Source organism: Athene cunicularia, assembly GCF_003259725.1.
Source record: "Athene cunicularia isolate RWA chromosome 5 unlocalized genomic scaffold, athCun1 chr5_part1, whole genome shotgun sequence".
NCBI lineage: Eukaryota > Metazoa > Chordata > Aves > Strigiformes > Strigidae > Athene > Athene cunicularia.
Window position 1 is genome coordinate 41203563 of NW_020799101.1, and position 20155 is coordinate 41223717.

At 40.0% G+C, this 20155-nt stretch overlaps 1 protein-coding gene across 2 annotated transcripts; it reads right to left on the bottom strand.

The window, feature by feature from the left end:
* Positions 1-462: 462 nt before the first annotated feature.
* LOC113480693 (carbohydrate sulfotransferase 9-like) lies at positions 463-12071 on the bottom strand. Of its 2 annotated transcripts, XR_003398511.1 has the most exons (4): positions 11995-12071; positions 5124-5234; positions 2610-2757; positions 463-1531 (listed from the first exon to the last, which is right to left on the bottom strand). XR_003398511.1 is itself a non-coding variant. In XM_026849726.1 (3 exons), the coding sequence occupies exons 2-3, from the start codon at positions 2701-2703 to the stop codon at positions 681-683; spliced, it is 945 nt and encodes a 314-aa protein (XP_026705527.1). In that variant the 5' UTR covers positions 2704-2757; positions 5124-5219; the 3' UTR covers positions 646-680. The 2 variants fall into 2 exon arrangements, 1 of the variants encoding a protein (XP_026705527.1); XM_026849726.1 differs by lacking the exon at positions 11995-12071 and having other exon boundaries at positions 646-1531; positions 5124-5219.
* Between the last annotated feature and the right edge of the window lie 8084 nt (positions 12072-20155).

Below are 20155 nucleotides of genomic sequence, written 5' to 3' on the forward strand. Positions count from 1 at the left end.
CTTAAACCAGATGGTAATGCCCACAAAGGCAGTGAGAAGAGTTGGCAAAGTCACTGTGAACAGCAGACCTGCTCATCAGAAGATTTTGAAGAGGTGTAAGGGAACCCCTGGCTGGATTGCTGCCAACTACACTGCTTGAGGTATGAGGCTGGTGGGCTGTGGTGAGAGCACTGCAGGAGGGGAATATAATCAGGCATTAAGTTCTGTGTAATGCAGCTTCAAGCGTCTGAAGCTACTTGCTCCTTTCCTAGACAAAGAGTGGTTTGACTCTAAAGCAGATTATTTATTGCTTTGTATGTCTTTTTCTAATAAAAAATTAAAATAATTTACATTAAAAAAGCAGTGTTCTAAAAATATTCATTGTGAAAAACGTTTGTCATCCTTCCCCTATCTCCTACCAACAGACCAAAATCTATCATTTATGAACAGTCTTCATGAAACAAACATGCCATTAATGATCAATAGGAAGACAGTAATTTCATATAGATAAATCACTGTACAGTACCACAGATCATCGCAGGGATTTGTTATAAGAGTGCTTAGGACGATAAACAATGTCTCTAAACAGCAGTAAAATCTTCGCAGCAGTCAGCCACCAACCCACCTATCTAGCACCTGCACCTGTGAGGTCCAGTTCAGTCCATTTTGTACAAAGGAAACTGTTCTTTGATTAACCTACATTAGTCATTCAGGGAAAAATAATCCTCATATTTCATACTATAGTTGAACAAGAAAAAATCCATTTGATACAATTTTTTGATCTTCTCAATTTGGTCCGAGTTCAATTGTCTGAGATACTCCAAGGTGATATCACCATTAGTTCGTTTCTCTGAGCCGTACCTCTTCAAGCTGGGATAGTGCAGGCTCTCTGGTGCTCCAATGACCTTCAGAACATGCTCAGAATCTAACCCGAGAGTTTCATACTTACCCAGAACATCATAGTGAATGTTGCAAGGATCGCAGAGCAGAAACATTGGTTTCCAGTGAATGTCGAGAGTACTTGGTGGTTTTGCTATAATGAAATTGACAAACTCCTGGAAACTCACTTTTTCAGAAGAATTTTTGTTTTTCCTGAACATTGCCCTAATCTGATTAGCAACAGTGATACTATAGAAAGGCTCAGAGTGCAGAAGTTTGTCTCTGTAAGCTGAAACCAGCCGTTCCAAGGGATGTCTGGTGAACATCACTTTGGTGTAATTGTTCAGAAATTCCTTCTGTATGGCAGGAGGGTAAGTCACCAGCTTTTTGATCAACGAGGTTTGGTGGATATGGTCATGCTCAATTTCTGAAGCTTCTGCATTCAAGTCTGCTTGGAGAAGAAAAATAGTTCTCTTCCAGTTGGAGCAGCCTACCTTGGGCACCTCACAGTACATAAATTTATGTTTGTGCTCCACAAAGAGCTGGTTTGCAACATGAGAATCCAATTTGCTTCTTAATTTAAGAAGGTTGTTCTTCAGGCAGACAGAAGCCAGCGTGCTTTTGCGATTATTTTGAATTGCCAGCCAATCTTCTGTGCGATCAGGAAAAGCACCTGCAGCCAAGCAAGAAATTTAAACCATTAGTGTGGAATAGACTTACATAAGTCTCTTTCTTTGTGACAATCATAGCGCTCAGTCTATCTCCCTGCATACGAAAACTAATGAAGATGCTAAAATCAATTTTTCGTTTACTGTCACCAGACTCTACTATGGCAAACATGCAATAAACTATCCTGCTTAGTGAGAATTTTGTTAAAATTCAAACTTTCAACGTGTTAGCAATATTACTCTAAGTAAGCTCAATGTTCTAACATTTTGTTGTGGCTCAACCTCAGCCAGCAACTAAGCACCACGCAGCTGCTCGCTCATTCCTCCCCCTTCCCTCCCGGTGGGATGGGGAGGAGAGTTGAAAACAAGTATAAATATAAAACCAGTTTAATAATTGAAATAAAATATGATAATGGTCATTATCACAATGATAATGACCATTATCATTATAATAGTAATGAAAGAAATAGTAAGAAAAGTAATGAAAAGGAAGATTACAAAAAGAGTGAAATAATCCCCTAGAAAGACAAGTGGTGCACAATGCAATTGCTCACCGCCGGCTGACCAGTGCTCAGCCAGTGCCTAAGCAGCGATCTGCCTTTCCTGGCGACTCCCTCCAGTTTATATACTGGTCATGACGTCATACAGTATGGAATATTCCTTTGGCCAGTTTGGGTCAGCTGTCCTGGCTGTGTCCCCTCCAAACTTCTTGTGCCCCTCCAGCCTTCTTGCTGGCTGGGCATGAGAAGGTAAAAAGTCCTTGACTTAGCAATAACTAAAAACTTCAGTGTGTTATCAGCATTATTCTCACACTAAATCCAAAACACAGCACTGTACCAGCTACGAGGAAGAAAATGAGCTCTATCCCAGCTGACACCAGGACACACTTCTAATGTCAGCTATTCTTTGTAGTGCTCTTTCTCTCAGACATTACAAAGATAGCGATCACAGTGACAGGGCCTTGGATATTTTCATAGTCTTGTTTATCCCTTAGGCTCCATAGTTACTTCCTAACACATTTGGGAAAGGTGTCCCTGGTTCTAGAAAACATTAAGTCTTTCTGTTGGCAAATTCTTTACTCACCTGTTAGGTTTTTTTGTCTCTTACAGAAAAACACAAAAAGAAATATCCCAAAAATAAAATTTGGGAGAAGGAAAACTAACACCTTCTGATTCATATTATTTTCACAGGCAGGAGGATGACGTGATCTCTAAAGTGGAAATCTGCCTTTCTGTCAACAAGGAAAGACAATCCGAGTCAGATTTTGTATTACATATGACAAAGATAACATGGTATTCTCTTACAGAATTTATGATAGCAGAAGGACCTTTCAAGCTCTATAAAACAGGCTTTGCTAACAAATAAAAATTCTCCTATGACAAAGATACACCACAATTATACTGTTAAAGCAAACAGAAAAAAAAAAAAAAAGACCATTTCAAAGTATTACAAAATCTCCCCCCTTGTCATAACAATGAGTTGTGTATGAGCAAATACGCCTCCCTTCTCCTCATTTAAAGCTGGTGTTCCTGCCAAGAAAACTGTCTATCCCTTCCCATTGTGTAATGATAACCTAATTTAGGATTACAGAGATGTATTTTTTTAAAAAAATAAGTTTATTTGTTGCAGTCTGAGGGCACAAAGTTTTCTGTAACCTGCAATAGGCCTATCCACAAGCCTATGATGCATTCAGGATGAGATTCTTCTCATCTCCTGCACTGAAGCTTTCAACTTTGTATAAATAAATTTATATTAACTGTAGGAGAAACTCTTCCACATTCCATCGGAGAATTCTAACTACTAACAATAGATGATTTCTCCCATTCTCTCCCAAAGACACAGCACTGCATATATGTTTGCTGCTGCTGGTGCTGCAGCATAAGAGCCTCAGAATGGTTCACTGTGGCAGGAAGCATATAGAAGCAGCAGGGGAAACAACAGAAAATGAGATGTTCCTTGTCTGCAGCTAAAAGGAGAGAAGGCCAGTTCAGTCTCACACTCAACATATTCCCTTTCCTGTGCTCACTCGTTCTGTCCCCTTGCATTTTGTGGAGAGCTCTCCAAGTCCTCTGTAGTCTTAATGTGTTGCCCCCATTAGAAAGCTCTTCATCACCATACTTTTCATTACTTCTTATTTGAAGCAGCAAAATTAAGTGTAAAACCATAACTACTGGCAAACATGACCTTCTATCTCTGTCCCACAAAGTCTGCACCATCAAAGAAGTCAAGCAGTACAGTATTCTTTTTCTGCTTCGCAATTTTTCACCCTGAACCTGCTGGCAATAAAAACGCCATTGCGTGGATTTCTTGAGGATGTAGCTTCGACATTTTTTTGCTTTGTTTTTACAGAGATACAACAGGACCACTCTGGCAGTTATTTGTGGTGTCACCCTCTCCAGTGTGGATGTATATAAACCCCAGCTGCCATAATGGAACCTGGTTTCATGTGCCTTCTGAGACAGCAGTAGAGGCAGCACTAGTTAAATTGCTGAAAATGTACTTTCACACAAGGCTTCTTCCTTTCAGGGCTGACAGGTGACTATTGTCTCATTCATCTTTACCAGAATATCTTCAAACTCATACAGCTAACAGCATTACTAATTATTAAATCTCTCTTAATGTAGACGTGATGTGAGAAATGGAGAGGGATGGCTGTTCACTATCTCTGACCTGTAAACATCATTATGAACAAATCTGCAGTAATTATGTTAACAATTCACTTGTATTTACATTAAATTGTTAAAATATTCAAATGAATGCAGTATTTTTACACACAGAGGCATTTAGCTAATATTTTTGCATTTTCTTGGCTGCATAAGACCATTATAAAGGCTACAAGAAAAAAATATGGGTTGATCTTTGGCCTTTAACCTTCTCTTCACTGCACATCAATTCTTCCCTCACTGTTCAATCTATTGACTTCTAATGCATCAAGGGCTGTTTTCAAGGCAGCTAAAGCCAGTCAGATTGTTCATTGATCTCATGAGGTCCAAGACTGAGTGATCCCTTTTTCAGAACTGGGTTGAAGACACAATTTCACAGTGTGTAACAATTAAAATAAATATGATGCTAAATAATTCTGTACAGGGACTCCTTGTTGGAGTATGCTTAGGAGAAAGAGGTTGGGCTTCATTTACCTTAAATGCTGTCACCTCAGGGTAGTTATTGTTATCATACCCATCTCAGGAATCATAAAATGTACTAGATTCAGTTACCCTATTTAGATACTTGTATCATATATATTTGTTAATTAAATTACTGCTACAGAATATAAGGTCTGCCATAAGACACATTTCATGTTGAAACAGGTCAGTGACTCACCAGAGAGAAACTTGCCTCTTTGAGGGGAAAAAAGCTGCTTATGAGCTAGTCAAACACAGGAGACAATTCCTATTCTAAGACACGTGTGTGTGTAAGCAAAAGAATCCTTATTTCAAATCAGGAGAACAGTCAGACCATAAGGAAGGATAGAACAAGCTCCAAGGTGATAGGTGAAATCTGTCTCACACCTTAGAAAACTTCAAAGTGCAGATTGGCTGTAAGAGCTAAAAAAGTGCATCAACAAGTGAGTTCCACATGACGATTCAGAAAAGCTACCTGAAGGTGAAGTCTGACGGCTTCTTCTGAAGATGTTTTCTGATGGGAGACCCCAGTATGGAGTTCTGTGTAATGCAACGTCTCCAGCGAAGAAAATCACCTAAGAGCAGCCTGAGGAATAGGAGGAAAGAAAATTCTGAGAGCCATTTTATCAGAAAAGGGACGAGTCACCAGGAAATGAAAAAGTGGGGTAAAAAAAAAAACAAACAGAAACCACTTTTGTGATATATTCAGTGTCAGTAGATCAGATCAGATGAACTTCTATTTCTTAAGTCTTTTTCACATATTTTTGTGCTATTTTAGATGTAATGAATTAATACTTCTCTTTGCATTTTACCTCATCCTACCTTGAATTAGGTGTGATTTAAGGTGACTGGGTAACTACAAGGCATTCCTGAGTCAAGGTGTGGTGAGTCTATTAACACAACTCCGTAATAAATAGTCTAGTTCTGCTGTAACCAAAGGGCAGCAGAATGAGCTCCCACAGGCAAGGTGGAAAGACAGTACCAGAGGACTCAAAAAAAGAAAAAAACCCGTAATGTCTTCTAGTGAAAACAGATCTTAATGTCTTTTTGGAACTAACATAGTGCCAAAGAGTGGAGAAAATACTAAAAACTAAATATAGGGAATTAATCTGGTTTTCTCTTATTACACATAGCTGTGGAGGTTTTGTGGATTTTTTTGGTCTTTTGGGCTTTTTTTTTTTTTTCTTTTTAGTGAAGCATAGAATCTCCTAGATAACAGCCTTACACTGCACTGTTGGTTTCTGATTGTTCTTCAACCATAGATCAACCATACATAGCTATGGCTTAATATTTTCAACTCTGCCTGTGTTACTGGATTCTGCAGATTTCATCAGAAATCACTTTTTGACTCTTCCTTGGACATTACTAAACAGTAAACCAGGCAGTAAGAGGAATGATCTTCACAGAACCCCTTTCTTGCAGAACCCTTTCAGAAGATTTCTACCAGGTGATGAGATTTTCTCAGGCCTGCCAGTTAGCTAGTCTTTAATTCCTTCTACTGTGTGTCCAGCTGATTTGATGGCTTTCTACCTTCTTAACCAAAACATGCTGCAGTATCAAGTTCAATGCTTTATACAATTCTAAATCCACTCTATCAGTGTTATTACCTTAATCAACCAAATCCAAACAAAAATAACAGTTTGGTGAGATTCATTTCCAAAGTTTCTATGTGAGAGCAACCAGAGCAATCCCTCAAGCCAAGAGTGGTAGCAAATGGGGAACAGATTATTGGAGAAAGCAATGACAATCAGCTCATGTGCATGCAAGATGGCAAAAAGACCTGAAGCCCTCATAAAATGAGAAATATTTATTGAATTCCAACCTTCTTTGCACTACTGATAATTTTACCATCTCCCCCTACTAATCTGTTGTGAAGAGTCTTTTCTTCCTGATATACACGGTCCTCATAACAAAACCAAAAATAGTTGTGTCACGTTCATATCTTTGCTCTCAATTTTGCTGACCGTAAAATGTGCTTTTCATCCTTCTGTTTCCTTCAAGAAATTTATGACAACTTTCTGCTTTTTAATTGCTTTCATCATCCCTCTTTTCTATATGCTATGCTGTGTATGGAGGAGCGACTGGCAACCTACTTGCACATCCCCTGTATGTCAGGCTGGATCATTTGGCCCAGAAGAGCTATTTGTCTCAAAGATGAAATTGTACTTTTTGAGGGTTCTCACAAAATTGTCATATGCCTGAATGGTTGGATAATTTTTTCTCTTAAATGGATTTCTCTTGGTTCGTTTCTCTTAGATTGATTTCTCTTGGTTCATACTTCCTTTCCATTTTGTGATACTAGACCTTCTGCAACAGTCCCTTACATGTGTTACAGTCTGGACTTCAACTGTTCGTACCATATGTAGCTACACCACAAACACATTTATCCAGCCACCAACTTTGGTTTTGGAATGAGTTCCTTTTCCCCTGACCAAAACAAGGTCTGATATAGAATCTCTCGTACTCTTTCAATCAGGAAATATTTAGACAGTCTAAAAAAGTTTTAAAGATGAAGTCATGCGAGTACATTACCTAGCACATCACAGATTGAAGGTCTCCCTCCTGCTATGCAGGTTTATTCCTAGCACAGGCACCGAAGGCGTAGATAGTGTGCTGCCTTGAACAGGTATCTGGTACATTGCTCTGCCCTTGAACTGCTAAAACTATGATTCATAATTTATCATTCCCTAATCCTTCTCCTGGAACTGCTCAACCATTGCAATTGAAAAATCTGCAGTTTTTAAAGAAGTATTTAAAAAAAACAGTCTGAAAAAAAACAGTATTTTGATACTTTTATAAACAAAGAGAAGTCCGATAACTGGTAATGTTGAATAATGTTAAGTCTTTATCTACGGCACCTATTACCCAAGTACAGAAATACGTGTACACGCACTCGTGTGTGTGTGTGTGCATATGTATATCTATTTCTGAACTATACACATGTGTACACATACATATACACACATATATGTGTAGTTCAGAAACACATTAATATCAGTTATACTGGCATATTATTTGCTCCAAGTAAACTAAGTAGGTTGATAAGGATTTAAAGTGTCCTGGTGATAAACTTACAAAGGTGTGTCTCAAGCGAATTTTTCGCAAAGACAGACCTTGGTCACAGCTGAGCATATGGAGTGATCCTCTGTGCCCTACTTGATGATAAGTGGGATTTACTGGATTAAAAAAAAAAATGAAATTACAACAATACTTATTTGTGTTCCTGATACATTTGAAGCCAGAAGTGACAAAAGGTACCAGTAGGGTGGCTCAGAGGAAGGTAGGGAAAATCTCTGGAAACAGATAACATTCTCAGTCACTGAGCCCCATTCTGTACTCTAAGCCCTGTTAATCCCTTCAAAAGATGACTGCAAATACATACATACTGATATGTACATGGGTACATAGAAGGTGAGGGGGGGATGACGTGTAGAAACACCCCAAGAACAGCAAGAATGAAAAACGAACAGGAAAAACAAGCTTTGCTGGACACAATTCTGAGTGTGCTGTTCTAACAGGGTGAATTGTGCCTTTAGAAGCAAGACCCTTGCTCACCCAAGTCTGCAGCCCCCTTGTTCCTGTACAACTAGCTATAGATGGACAGGAGGGAGACAGACCCCAGAAACTGGAGTCTCAGCGGGCAGGCCGGCCTGCTCCATGAAGTGGAAACTCATGAGGGGATTAGGAGCGTCCAGCAGGCTGTGGACAGCCAGGGGCTAGAAGAACCATCTGATCTGGGTCATTCTGGAGCCAGGGTGTGACATCATCTCACTTCCAGCAGCAAGGGCTGAAAGGTGCTGTGTGAGAACCGGCACAAGCTCAGCAGGGAGACAACACATGAGCTAGAACAGGGGCTACTGAGGAAGAGGCTGATGGGGTTGTCCTACAGAATAGCACACTTCGCAGCAGTGAGGTAGGTACAGAGTCACAATTTCCAGCACAGGCACAAGCAAAAACCCTTGTTCCCTGCAGTGCCCATCTCAGCCCTCCATTACCGTATCAGATTTCTTTCTGGTCTCAGCAACTACATTGCTGCCTTCCTCTTGCCATCATTAAACTGCTTGTTATTCTCATTACACCACCTTCCCATGTCTGTCTTTTAGCTTCTGCTCTATTTCATCCCTGTCTGCCTTCCAAGGTTTTTCTTTACCTGCCATTTCTCATGCAGTATTAAAAGCTCAACTTTACTTTCTGACCAGTCCTATTGCTAGGCCCTGCTACCATTAGCTCCTGACAACAAACAAATAGCTTCTGCTTTCTCCTCTGCTGCCCTTCTTTTTGGAAAAAGTTTCTGAAGCAGCTGCAGAGCTATTACATTTTTCACCTAAAATCTCTCCTTAAAATCTTCCTTTTCAGGGATGCCAACACCAGTTAGGCTGCCAGTGTGCTAAAACTGTTACCAACAAGCCCACAAAAGAGCAAGCGAAGGGAAGAGCCAATTTGGGGATGAAAAGAACCAAAGCGAAGAGAGGAAAAAAGTACATGGGAAAAGGCAGCACAGTCTGACAGAAAAATTCACAGAGAGGCAGGGAGCAGCAACCTCAGGAAAAGTAGTGGAGATGGGGCCATGGGAAATAGAAAGAGTGTGTAGCCTGCTCAAACACTGCTGTGGGAAAGAAAGGTTGAGAATGGGAGTCAAAAAGGCACAAAGTATAATTTGGTAAAGGTGAAGAAGAACGAATTGGAAGGAATGAGTATAGAAAGGAATATGCAGAACTATCCAATAAATCACGACAGACATTTAAAGGAGAATGAGATTAAATGCACTACAGTCACTCACGCACTGGAATCCAGCCCTCACTATGTGATCAAACTTGTCTCTGTTTTCCTTCCTGTAGCTGTAGCCAGAAAGGCCATGGGCTTTTCATTTTGCAGGTATGGCTACTTCCCACAGATACTGTCAGGAAGCAATGAGGGACAGCTCTTCCTTTCGGGATGGGGGGCTGGGAGCCAAGTCCAATAACCAGATGGCCAGTGTGGCAGAGGGCTCACCAGCCTGGATCCATCTCCACCCCTGGAGAGTGAAAATGTGGAGATGGTGGCCAGGTCCAACCAAGAGACCAGATCATTAGGCAAAGCCATGGTCACCTCAGCTTGTGAGTAGACCCAGCTCAGGTGGGCCGTGGGAAGCCGGTGTCCAGCCCTGCTGCGGCATTGCTGGGGCAGGGACCAATGGCCCTTGGGAGGGCTGACATGAGGTCCTGGGCAGGGACAATTAGTGCTTTGGGGGCCTGAGAGATAATACGAGAACAAAGTCCACCTCCTCTGCCTGGTTACCTGGTAACGGGCTGTGGGGCCTTCTTATCTAGATGCTTAATTCAAAATCCCATGCACATATCAACTGCCATTTAAACCACTGCAAAGCCAATCACAGTAGAGCAATCTTCACTGCTTTTTTGGGGGGGAATCTAGATGACCCTAAGGAATTTGGAAAGGTGGAAGAAAGGGAGAAAAGGGACTATGGAAGAATAGCTTAGAGCACGATGCATGCCTATCACGGTGGCAACAAATGACATCCTTCCAGGCTTATTTCATGGGAGGTGGGGCCTCACAAAATCCCTCTGCTTTTCTCATCATATTGGTAACTAGGTCTCTGGCTTTTCACGTGTCTTAGACTTCCCTCCCATATTTCTCTTCTCAGTTACTGTTGGGAATAGCACTGTCGTCCTTGCCATTCAGGTCTACCCACCTTGTCTCAACCCTAGATCCTCTCTGTGCCCTCTTGCTTTTCACCTCCCTGTGTAAACTTGATTCATTCATTCCTGTCAGTGGACACCAAATAGCATAGCCAGAACTGTCTGTAACAGTCCTGGTTGCTTAGCACACAGCCCCCATGCAACCTCCTGGCTGCTGTTCACCTCATTATATCCTTCTTGTATTCCCTCCACCAGTAGCCCTCTGCCATAACTGATGGCAGTCATGATTTCTCTTTTTACACTCCATTGCATACAAAATATCTCTGCTTAGATTATTTTCTTTTTTGCTCATATCTTCTCCAGATTCTTCTATCATTCTAGTCCACTTTTTGACCCTCGTTTTCAGGATCGACCACTGTTTTGTCCAAAACCATACCTCTACTCCCATTCTCCCCAACTCTTCTTTTTTATAATCCTCCAAAGACTCCTGTACAGAAATCATGCTTCGTTTATAGAAGTAACCTCTTTGCCTGAAACATCCTGACACTTACAAACTGTGCATATGCATTCTTCTCTCTTCCTACATGAATCCAGGCCCATTTTTCCTTTCCTTTCTGGTCTCCTCTGGATTGCAGGACAAGCCCTTCAGCAGAAATGTTATGTTTTTATGAAACATGTTTTACATCATACTATGGGACATACAGTATCAGATATTAAGAGATCAGGAAACAGTAGGATTAACGTGGTACATGAGCTAAATCATAGAGAGCACAAAATGAAGTATCTGCTGGCTTTTGGCAACACAGTCTTGAAACTAAAGAACTGCCATGTCAGAGTATTTAACATTACAGTACACTCCAAGTTCAAAACAGTCTTGCTGATTCAGTTACAGATATGAATGCTCAAAAGATCTGCAAATCTGTTTTCCAGAACCTGCTCAAGTACCCAGAAAATGGAGACTGGACAGTCCATGAGAGTCTCTGAAAAGGTGGGTGCCCCACACCATGTGGGATTATTGTGACAGACAAAGAACCCAAACCCTCATCCTAAAACCTCTTCACTGCACGCTCTCCTTCATTTGCTGTAGACAGTGGGGATCCTACTGCACAGCTCTAGAGCATCTCAAGAGCATGTGAATTGAGAGTGTCAAGTTGTGTGGAATATCTTATTTCTTTAAAAACCAATGTTGAAAATGTATTCATATGGCACCATAACAACATACACAAAAATCACTGTCAGTGGTGAATCATTTAGCTCCCTTGACTGATCTTATGACAGTCACTCTAATGGAATAACCGATGGTGGCAGTGGGTTGCTATCTCCTGAACAAACCCAGCATCAACAATGACAAGACCCAAGCTCGCTAGACTTACCTGCTGACAGCAACAAAATGATGAGACTCAGGCATGCAGGATGCCATTCCTGGCACTGGAGGAGAATGGTCCCTAGCACAGCTTGTCCCTGCTTCCCCTGCTCCCACCATCAGCATGGCCTGCCCAGATCTTCCATTCCCGCTACTCCTAATTCCATCTCCTTGCACCCCACTGCCCAGCAGCTCTCCAACAGTGAGTTCCCCTCCTGCTGGACATATATTTGCATGGGCACCAGTGATTTTCCCTCAGCCCTGGCCCCAGTTGTGACCCCTTCTTCCCCAGTCCCTGCTTCCACTCCTCAGGCAAAATTTTAACCCAGTCTCCAGCAAATCCTCACCTCCAAAAGCCATTCTCGTAACGTTCCCAGTCCGCTTGCCCAGCAAATCCTGTTTTCCAGCTTCCCAAATGCCCATCAGCTCTCACCCCGATTCTGCTGTTCAGTCTTCCCCATGCACAAGCCAGCTCTTTGCTGGCTCCCACCGCCAGACTCCTCCCTTAGTCTCCTCAGTCAACCTCGCAGCCCTCTGCACCAACCACACTTCCGAGCCCAGCTCATCAGATCTGTCTCTCCTTCTTCTTCCAAGCCTCCCACGCAGCCCCACTGCTTCTCGCTCTCAGCTCTGCACTCAGCTAGTCCCAAGCTCTGCACTTCAGCTCCCCTAGCTATTTTAGTATCTCCCAAACTATACTGACACATTTTCCTTTCCCTCCCACATCACTTTTCACACTACTTATCAAGGCACAGTTTCTTCCTGCTCATTTCGTTCTTTGAATCTATTTTGCCAGTAATCCCCAACACTTTCCCCCCAAAAAATCTTGCTTGTGCTTGTCTTATTATTTAAAATGGGTGGTTTACTCCCCTGTGCCACCTCAGTCCAGAGAGGTTGCACTGTGAATATACAAGAGGAATCCCCTTACCCTTATTTTTAAATGCTTTTTCCAAAGCCTGCAGAGTGCTTGAACTTCTTAGAAGAAAGATCACCAGAGCCATTTATGATGAGAAAAAAAAACAAAAAACAAAAAACAAAAACAGTTTCCAAAACACCCTGTATAAAAATTTTAACCTATTTTTGCTCAAAGGTTTTTAAAAATGATGCTGAGACAGGTAACTAGGAAATTACATATGCAGTTGCAAACTGTATTGAAATGGGGAGTGTCAAGAGGCATACTACCCTTAGCAAAGCCAGAAAGCCTCTGCCTCTTCATTTCATGCACCAGAACCCTCGTAACATCAACTTTTGGCTGTATGTTAAACTCCCCTGTTTTTAACTGAGGAGAGTTATAGCAAGGAAAATAATCCTCTGTAGATTCACTTCATTGTGGTGTGATTTGTAAAGCTGAATAATGTCTCAGTTTATTTCTCGAGAGTTTCATTGGAAATTTCTAAATATGTAAATGAAAAAAAACCCAAGAGCTCTGTCACAAAGAAATCCTTCTTTGTGGAGATCTGACTACACTATGAAAATCACAGAAACATGAAAAGCTACTAACAATCCCGTTTTACTCACCAATCAGACAACCTCAGTGGAGATGTCCCATTCCTCTGAGTGATGGTAAATAGAAAACAAAGATTGAGACAAAGACCCATCAGTCCAAAGAGACACATTATTTCAATTTTACTCCTAGGTCTGCAAAGGAAATAAGGGAGAGGTTTTTGTCTTCTCCTTACCTGGACTTTAAGGCTGGGCAAAGTGTTTCTGCATCCACACAGATGCTTTCCCAGAAGAGCATCTGAAACACTGTATACGTAGTAGTTCTCTTTGATTAAATGCCCAGCTAAAAGGTGCAAGCGTTTCCCTGTGGATGTTTAGGTGAGCATCTCCAGTTGCACATTACAAAGCAATGTGCCGTGTCTGTCTCTGGGTGTAACGAGCAGCATTTAACCACTCCCTGTGTATGGTCTACAGCAGCTGTCAGAGCCTGCCAAGTGCTTCAACAGCAGCCTGCCAAGAGGCTGCCTGCTAAGCAACCAAGAAGAAGGATGGTTTGGAATATGAGAGTAAAGGTAATTTGGTTGAGTGCAACTGTGATGTGATAATGTATATTATTTTTAGATGAGGAACAAGAGGAAAGATCAATTCAAACCCAATGAACTCTTTACAAGAAGACTCCAATAAAGCCCTGGGAACTGGAAGGTAAGTTCTCATGGGAAACATGGCTAAAGCAGAAGGAATTCAGTAGAGTTGGCAGTTCCTTAAAGAAATGATGTTTAGGGTACAAACACAAACAATCCCACACAGTGGGAGGATAGGAAGTATGGTCAGAGATCAACTTGGCTAAGCAACATGGTCTTCAATGGCCTGAAACACCAGAAGGAAATGTACAGAATGTGGAAACCAGGTCAAACTCCTAAGGACAAGTGTGAAAGAATAGCACAAGATGCTGAAACAAAGTCAGAAAGTACAAACCACAAACTTAACTGCAAAAAGCAATAGACATAAGGGATCACAAGAAAACAAATCTGTAAGGAAAAGAAAAACCTAGTGATACCTCACTTGCAGAAGGCTAAAGTACATTTTCCATCACTCTTCATAAAAAAGATGATCTGTAATTACATGACTAACAACTAAACTCCATAAGAAAGAATCCTTCTAAAATAGGAAAAGAACAGGTCTGAGAATAATTTGGAAATACTGCAGTTCACCTCATCCTCAAGTATGCCTCTCCAGCATGTCTCCAGAAGAGCTCTCTATTGGTCGTTGACTGTACCAAGTCTCCCTCGACTGATAGGAACCTACACTCCTGCACAGATATTGATGGCGATATTACAGGCAGTTAAAGTTAGTTGAAATGAGCCCTATCCATAGTAACAGCTGGGTCTGAGGAAATGCACATGAAGATACCTTGAGAACAGAGTGAAGCAAGCTCAGAGCTGTTAGCTTCCTCTGAAAACTCTCAGAAGTTGTGTGAGAAATGTGTGAAGAGGTAGACACAGTGATTATGTTAAAAAAGCTAAGAAATGAGGAAGAGACCAATTCTGGAAAAATACTAGAATAAATGAGAAAAAAAATTTGTAAAAGGTTAGAGATAGTTAAAAAAGCTATACCGCTTTATATATTTGGCATGCTGGTTATTAATTTCTGTAACAGGGCAACAAGTCTCAAGTAGAGAAGCAGCAGGTCATGTAATATGTTTTAATTTTAATCATGTTATTGACATTAAGTTATAACATTTTCAGGAGGAAATTAAAGTGAACTACTTCAAGGAGAGTGCAAAATTACCTGGGGAAAAAACCAAAAACCACAGACTTTAAGATTAGTTTTTAATAATTTGCTGTCAAACTCAAAAAAAATATAATCAGTGAGATTCTAGCTGGCTCTGCTCTGGGCCAGGTAAGGGCCCAAGTCATGAATTATTTGCATAAAGGAACAATCCTTCAACCTTGTAGACAACAATAAGCCCAGATGAACAGCAAATACGTTTCGTGATACATTACATTAAGAATTATATTGACATATAAGAGAAATTATCTGTAGGAGAAAACACATTACAATGCACTTGTGTTTACAAGTGTGAAGTTTTGAGGGGGAATAACAAAGATGTAGGATTGGCAATGACCAATTAGGCAGCTATTCTGCTAAAGGGGGATAAAAGATGTAGCAGTCAGTCATAAGCTATACATGAATAAGTAGCGTTACACCATACATGTACAAGAATGTAAACCACATATTAGGAAGATAAACTGGTTTGCTTGTACGCTACATTAAGGAATACCTCCTATTATATTTCTGGATAGCACAGAAACAAGTGGCACTGTGTCCTGTTCAAGCAAAACTGTTCAGACAGAAGGTAGACCAAGTGGAGAGTCCAGAGAAGAGCAGAGAAAATGGTCATTATCTGAGAAAAACAAAACAAAACAAAACCAAGAAAGACTGAAAGAATTGGCGTTGCTCAGTCTAAAGAATAGAAGGCCAAAGGAACAAATGAAAACTGTCACCTATATAAGTTACCTGGAATGAGGTAAGGAGGGATTAATATCTTTTTATCTGTAGTGGATATAAAGTGATGGGTTTAAACTATGACACTGATGTTTATGTTATACATTAAGAAAACATTAACTTTTCATTCCTGAGGTACAGCTGATTCTCTCTTGGAGCTTCAATGAGGCCACACGATGGGGTCTTGAGGTCTTTTCCAGTCTCCTTTTCTGTAAGTCTGTGGTTCATCCTGTTGTATAATTCAGAAGTCCTATCTTAGCTCTCTAGAGAAGCTACATTTATCAGAGATTTCATGCTAAATTATACAAAGCCATATTGTTGTTTTGATGTAGTGACTCAGAACCAGTGAAGCCGCTACAGGGCTGGCCACTGCCCGGATTGGCATGATGCCATTTTTGCTACTGTACATCCTTTTAGCTCTCATAAGAAATGTGAAGAGTTGTAGCGCAAGGACTTTCAGAGACTAGTGTATCTGATATGTGATGGCTGTGCTCTGTTTTTCCAAATGTCAGAAATGTGCCTGTTTCTTTCCTGGGGATTCCTAATGGAGTCTGCTAGAGAAGTTGTGCTGGATTTGGCTGGGATAAAGTTAGTGTTCACAAGAAGCTGGGAGGGGGCAGAGCCGAGACAGCTGACCTGAACTAGCCAAGGGGATATTTAGCAATGTCATGCTCAACAGGGGGGAGATGGCCAGAGGAGAGGGGGGATCACAGCTCAAGAACAGGCTGAGCATCGGGTTCCAGGTGGTGGCAATTGCACTGTACATCACTTGCTTCATATATTCCTTCATTAGTATTATTGTTATTATTACTTTTTCTCTCCTTGAGTTGTCCTATTAAACTGTCCTTATCTCAACCCATGAGGTTTTACCTTTTTCCTCCAATTCTTCTCCCCATCCCACTGGTGTTTATTTGCCGGCTGGGCCTAAACGACAACAGAAGTACTCTTATCTGCTGGAGCATGTCCTGGTGAGCTGCCTCACAAACCGCTAATAAGACATGGTGCTCATTGCCTCAGGGGGCACTTACGATGAGAGATGGAAGAGCACTCAACTGAGTGAAGTGAGATGTGGGTAGAAAACATGGGGACACACTTCCTTAGAGGGCTGCAGAATCAGGTTGATTCATCTCAGGATTTTTTTCCTGTGCTTGTTCTTTTTATTAATCAAACTTGAAGATCATATCAATTTAATAATGTATCCTCACTGGGCAGAAAAGGTTAAATTTCTTTTGTCTGCCTTCTACTAAAGATCCAATTCTGTCACTGTATAGATGTTATTGGAAAAATAATTATATCATATGGATGACCAGCTGAAAGAAAATCTCACAGTGGGGTATTTGTTGTACTAATGCTTTACAGGAGTTCCTAGGGCACATGACTCCATAGACAGCAAATACCAGTGCTGGGCGTTAACTGTATTGCCTCTGCAATTCACTTATGTAGATGTGTTCAGCTGATTTTGTACGGAAAAAAAAAAACCAACTTTAAAGCAGTTTTAACCTTGCAGAAAAATTAAATTTTTCACATTATATGAACTGTTGAACCAGGAAAAATACATCTGATACTGCTTCTGAATTTTTACTGAACACTGCATTTGTCTAAAATACACGAGATAATCAGTTTTTGTGAGACATATTTTTTAAACTCAGAGTAATATACAATGTAGCATGAAATCCGTGCTTGTCTAATATCAAATACTGCAGGAGTCATACAACAAATACTGTTTTCACAAATTCACTATCCTATTATTTTTCAGACTTTGCTGAAGAAAAGTTTTGGTATTTCACCTTGAATAAGGTTGAGATGAAAGTTGTTCAAAGGAACAAATAAACTAAAGCCTTCATTTATTCTATCAGAATTTCAAAACTTTATAAAAACAGGGAATATCCTTACATATAAAGGCAATATCTGTCTTCCTGCCTGGGCATAGGCCTATAACCACATCCATCTAAACCCACCATGCAATGTCAGTGACTGAGCCCCAAAGGTAAATGCCAAGAGCTTGCTCCTGAGCCCATCTTCCAGTGAAATTTAGTGGAAGACGTAATAAATTGTTTGATAAACTTAAAAGTCCCAGGGCCCAAGTATATGAAGCCATAACTATCTTGAGAGAAAAATCCTGGTTCTTTGAGGTTAAAAGATGCCGAAAATATTTTCAGATGTGACAGTTTTTTATGACACTGTGGTCCTGTTTTTTAATATCAGTATTCTTATAAGGCCGCAAAGATGAGAGATGTTAATTTAAACCATTTTAATTAGCATCAACGGCATCTAAAACTAAGTAACAATTAAGATAAATCACATCTTTCCCACAACTTCTACTCCTCCAAAAGTAAAAGAAGCAATAGCAACATCTGGATGTAGGAAAACTAACGTAGCCTTGGAAAAGTATATCTGCATGAAGGTCTGCAATGACACCCTCTGGAAAGATCATCGCTTTTTAAATTATTGACTCTTCACTGATTTTTTTTTTTTTTTTCCACAGATCCTAGTTTAGCCTGAATACAGTAATTCAAAGTAAATATGGCTTTTAATGGCCCCTTTTACTGTTATTGAAGAAACAGGACATGGTATCACGTTGCATAGCCATAATATGGTGTGTACAGATGTGGCTAACCATACGTATGCTCAGCTATGACCCAGGGCTTGCTCACCATAGCAGAATGGAGAATATCCATGTGAATGAGAGAGGAAGATGGCAGAAGCACTTTGTACAGTCACAATTAAATAGCACTTTTCAAGGTATCTTTTCCTTCATCCACAGAACACAGGGATGGTTAAATGTATAAAGCATACCACTGTTTTACATTTATGTGCTTACTCATAAAATCTGCCAGTACAAGTGACAAGAATCTCTAACTAATGAAGCACTCCTAGTATATGCTGAGCCTGAGGGGAAAAACCCAAGCTGATCCTTCATTTCAATTTTTTTGGCTCAAATTTAGACCTATTATTATCTTTCAAAAGGTTAAAATTTTAAAAATATTAAAGCAGAGTGTGAAATAGAAATAGAAGCTAGTAATTAATTTGTATTCTCAATAAGCCTTGTCAACCCCTACTCAAACACTACAAGAGCTGAATAATAGTGTAGTAGAATTCATCCTACAGGTAAAAGTGCTCAAAAATTTATAAGTTTTATTGTGGAGAGATTACGAAAACAGCTTTAGGTTTTGACACATAAGAATGCAAAAGGAAAGAGTATTCTGGAAATAAAATCAATAATGAAATGAAAGTAAAACAAGGAACTTGTGTGTGCTTTTGTATTCTCTGTTTGTTTTCATGAATAAAGTCCTTTCACTAGCATAAAAATAAGTTTACAACATCACATTGGCAGCTAAAAACACATCAGGAGCTTGAAAGGGCAAAAATTCTCATGCCTTAAGAGGATTTTCCAGGGTTTTGCAGCTAAAGATTTTAGATATTAAACTGAAGATGCTAAATAAGATGGTGTCCTGGCTTTTAATCAAAGCATTAAAAAATTACAGAAAACTTAGAATGTAATAACCCATAAAGGAAATAATCTATAAATAACATCAACAATTCTTCTTCATACTTTTCCTTTAAATCTATTGTCTACAAAATATTTAGCATTTTATCTGATTCATGCACCTTCTTTACACTGATAATTACACACAATATTTCTCAGGTAATAGGAATTAGTCAGTGGATATCTAGCTAATATGTTGTGTATTTATGATTTTCTTTTCACTGCAATTAAGGCAATGTAAAAAAAAAAAAAACAAACAACCAAACAACCAAACAACAAACCACATCAAATCATTAACAACAGCAAAATTATTTCTGTATCTGTAGAGATCAATTGAAAAGCTAATTTCTTTGGAAATCACTAAACATGAAGTCACAACTCAGTATCTTTTAAAACACAAATAGAGAATACAAATGCTTTGATTTACTAGCAAAACACCTAGAAGGAAAAAAAAATCGTATTAATGTTCTAAGAGAAATAGAAAAACATAAGAGGAAGTACCTCTACAACATTTTCTGTCTTTGGAGCTTCTTGTCTGGATACAGCTTTGCACAACTCTGGCTCCAGTTTGCTTTCTGTTTACTTAATGCCTTAGCTCAAATAAAAAGAAGGTGTATCCTTGAATACTATACGTACAGCACAACCCATTGTAGTCTCTCTTCAACAAGAGAGTTTGAATTTTTTTCTTAGCAATATTAGACCCTAGGAAAAAATGGAAGAAAATATTTGGGCTGAGTGACCATTGCCTTTATTTTTAACAGTTTCTTTGATTTTAAACCTTTTCCTTAATCCATGCACTATTCTTGCACTATGCAACCTGTTGATTTCTACTTCAGAAAGGGTCTGATTCGAAGCTCACAGAAGTCTGCTTGAGATGGTTCCAGCACGGATGTCAAATACATTGATTTCTACCTATTCTGGAGCAGTATGCAATCATTTCACTTGTAGCCTCTCTGGGTGACAAGAGCTGTTTGGTGACCTAAGGACGGACGAAAGTACATATGTGAAGAATTCAGAGAGATGTGTGTGAAAGTGTGTGCGTTGGATTCATCCTGACATTCACATTTATAGAA

Excerpts from the sequence above, each read along its gene's own strand:
- LOC113480693 (XM_026849726.1), bottom strand. The coding sequence starts at position 2,703 with ATGAATCAGAAGGTGTTAGTTTTCCTTCTCCCAAATTTTATTTTTGGG. Across the intron at positions 1,532-2,609 it reads GAGACAAAAAAACCTAACAG|GTGCTTTTCCTGATCGCACA; the intron begins GTGAGTAAAGAA and ends GCTTGGCTGCAG.